General features: G+C 39.3%; 1 protein-coding gene and 1 long non-coding RNA gene across 3 annotated transcripts in view; one reads left to right on the forward strand and one right to left on the reverse strand.

The window, feature by feature from the left end:
* Nucleotides 1-981, forward strand: part of LOC118422801 — a 3,628-nt gene extending 2,647 nt beyond the window's left edge. Inside the window, exons 2-3 of the long non-coding RNA XR_004831966.1 lie at nt 213-221; nt 361-981. This is a non-coding gene — a long non-coding RNA (uncharacterized LOC118422801). The remainder of the gene's footprint in view (nt 1-212; nt 222-360) is intronic.
* Nucleotides 1-2,656, reverse strand: part of LOC118422800 (inositol polyphosphate 5-phosphatase OCRL-like) — a 55,667-nt gene that overhangs the window by 41,392 nt on the left and 11,619 nt on the right. The window contains exon 7 of one of the 2 annotated variants that reach the window (XM_035830571.1): nt 2,391-2,426. The exons of the other annotated variant lie outside the window; for it this stretch is intronic. Within the exon in view, the coding sequence (XP_035686464.1) occupies nt 2,391-2,426 (36 nt within the window). The remainder of the gene's footprint in view (nt 1-2,390; nt 2,427-2,656) is intronic. 2 annotated transcript variants of the gene reach the window in all.

A 2,656-nucleotide genomic window follows, 5' to 3' on the forward strand; every position in this document is an offset into this window, starting at 1 on the left:
TCATTCTTTATAGTCTACTTTATTAATATAAAGGAGCATACGGGTCCTGGTGTGGGCAACGTTTGTGATTAAATTTTGGATTACATACCTATGAATGGTAAAATCATATAAAACTAGGTAACAAACTCAAACTCGGTAACAAACTCAAACTCAAACTAGGTAACAAACTCAAACTTGAATTTTAACTCAAACACTCCTTTTCATATTTTCAGTTGGGAAAGGTACTTCAGGAAGCTGATACTTGAGGAAACAGGTCTGGAGGCCAACGAACTCCGATCAGTAATGCTGGACAGAAACGTGTGGAGACACAGGTGTCACCTCCAAAAAGAGGATGAACTGAACTGAACTGAACTGGGAAAGGTACAGCCTACCGATACTGTCAGGACCTCCTTGGTAAGACTGTGAAGATCCCCTTGCTCTCCTGTGGTGTCAATCCATTCCAACTCCAAGGACATTTTGTTTGTTTGTTATGGACTACACCAGGATCAGGAAAAAACAAACACAACACTGTGTGTACATTGTGTATACAGATGAGCTCCCATGACAGACACAACAACCTTGTATACTATAAACATGTGTACATAATGTAAACGTTATGAAACCGATACACTAACATATATCAATGAGGTTTTCTAACATGCAAGATGTATTTTTTTTTCATATTTTAAAATGCATGCTATTTTATTGGGTGGTTGTGCTTGTCTAGTAAAATGAACACCAAAAGAAGTTCTTATAGATGTAAATATTACAAGTATAATTACTATAAAACATAGATTCAACCATAGTTTCACTGACCTGGAATCATCCATCATATTTCAAGATATTTACATCTTTTATGCAAAGAGTTTGAGTCTGATTATTTCTTCAATTTCATCTGCATGACAGAAATCGACAGAAATGTATACAATTGTATTGGCACTTGATACTTGACTTTTAACATTGTGTCAACTATGTGGTGTTGACAAACATGAACCCTTGAAATACATGCACCCTTGTAGAAATATATGTATGCTTATCAATTCTTCTACATATTCTACTGGTAACATACAATAGAGTTTATAACAGTCTCATACATATGTGTGGTGTTGACAAACATGAATACCAAATGGCCTTTGAAATACACACAACCTTGAATGATATGTATTTGCTTTTTAATTCTTCTACATATTCCATATGCTAAAATGTCTAACAATGTGACATATGTTGTATTGATAAATATGGATACCATATCATGACACAGTCATTACTATGTGGAAAAAAATGTATATACCTTTATCAATTCTTCTACATGTTACATTCTGCTGCAATGCTCAGGGTACTGTTCACCCAGCTTACCAGCTATCTGCACTTCTCGCAACATGCTCATTAGAAATGACAAGTAACGTTAACAAAAAGCTTAGCTGCAGAATATGTGGGCTACATGGTTTTCACTCCTATCACTTTCTTATACACTTTTTACAGCCCCTGCCATCAGGTGAGATGGGTCTTTGTTCACTGTTTGCACAAACTTTTCCCCAAATAAAGCCAAAGTAACTCGAGAACTTTGCCTTTTGACCTGAGGTGAGGTGTCAATAAATGTAACAGCCCATCATGATACACATGTACCGCGTTACAGTCCATGGAACCAAGTCCTTCAAGTTCCGCCAAGGAGGTGGTTCCGCTGAGCACAGGAGAGACTGCTCAGCCGGTGAAAATCGACTCCCATCTGACGAAGTTGCCTGATGACCCGCTATTCCGCAAAGAAACGTATGCAGACTGATACCATACTTAGCGACGTTTGAGCAATATTCTGTGACAGACCACTGAGGCGCATTGGCAAAATACAGCGAATTGCAGACGATAAACTCTCTAGAAACTTCTGCAGGTTATAGTGTAAACACTATGTTCCCGCCATTGCTTGAACTTTGACCTGTCTCCCAATGACGTCACTTCCGGGTTCCAGCCGGCCGTGAAATGTGCTTCGCCATTCAGTGTCGCGACGTTCAAAATGTGTTGATATCAAGAAAACGGTCTTTATTTGGTGTAAACATATTACAGTAATATGTACATGTATGTATACTAGCCGCCATGCTAGATAGAAAGGCTTGGTCTGACATTGTTAATAATGGCACCTCATATGAGGATGAACGGAACTGAAATGAAATATGTATTTGAAACTTTCAAATACATATTTCAGTTCAGTAATTGAAAGTAAAAGTAGTGCTGATGTTCTGTATAGTAACAAATTATACCATCTTTATTTCGGCCCCCCCTTAAAGCGATACTAAGCTCCAGAAGGAAATGTCATTTTCCAATACATTATGTGTCAATGAATTCACAATCAGCATGCTTTCGGATCAGAATGATGCAAGGTGTGTCTGTAAAACTCACTAAACCCATGCAGACCCTACCCATGGCATCCAGTCCAGTACCGCTCCAAGGCCAGTCTAAGGAGTCATTCATCAGAGAGCCGACAGGGGAGAGAAGGAAGTTGAGAGAAAAGGGTGGATATGAACCCTTACTGTGTCATGGGCCAATTGACTCCTTTCCAAACTTTGCCGCCAATTTGGAAGATCTGCTCTTGTGAGACGTCAATCTGGTGGGAACGTGCATGAGTTGGGAGAAAACTACCGTGGGAGCCACACAGGACCGGGTAGCTAGCGATATAGCTAAACGA

The sequence above is a fragment of the Branchiostoma floridae genome, chromosome 9, assembly GCF_000003815.2.
Source record: "Branchiostoma floridae strain S238N-H82 chromosome 9, Bfl_VNyyK, whole genome shotgun sequence".
Taxonomy (NCBI): domain Eukaryota; kingdom Metazoa; phylum Chordata; class Leptocardii; order Amphioxiformes; family Branchiostomatidae; genus Branchiostoma; species Branchiostoma floridae.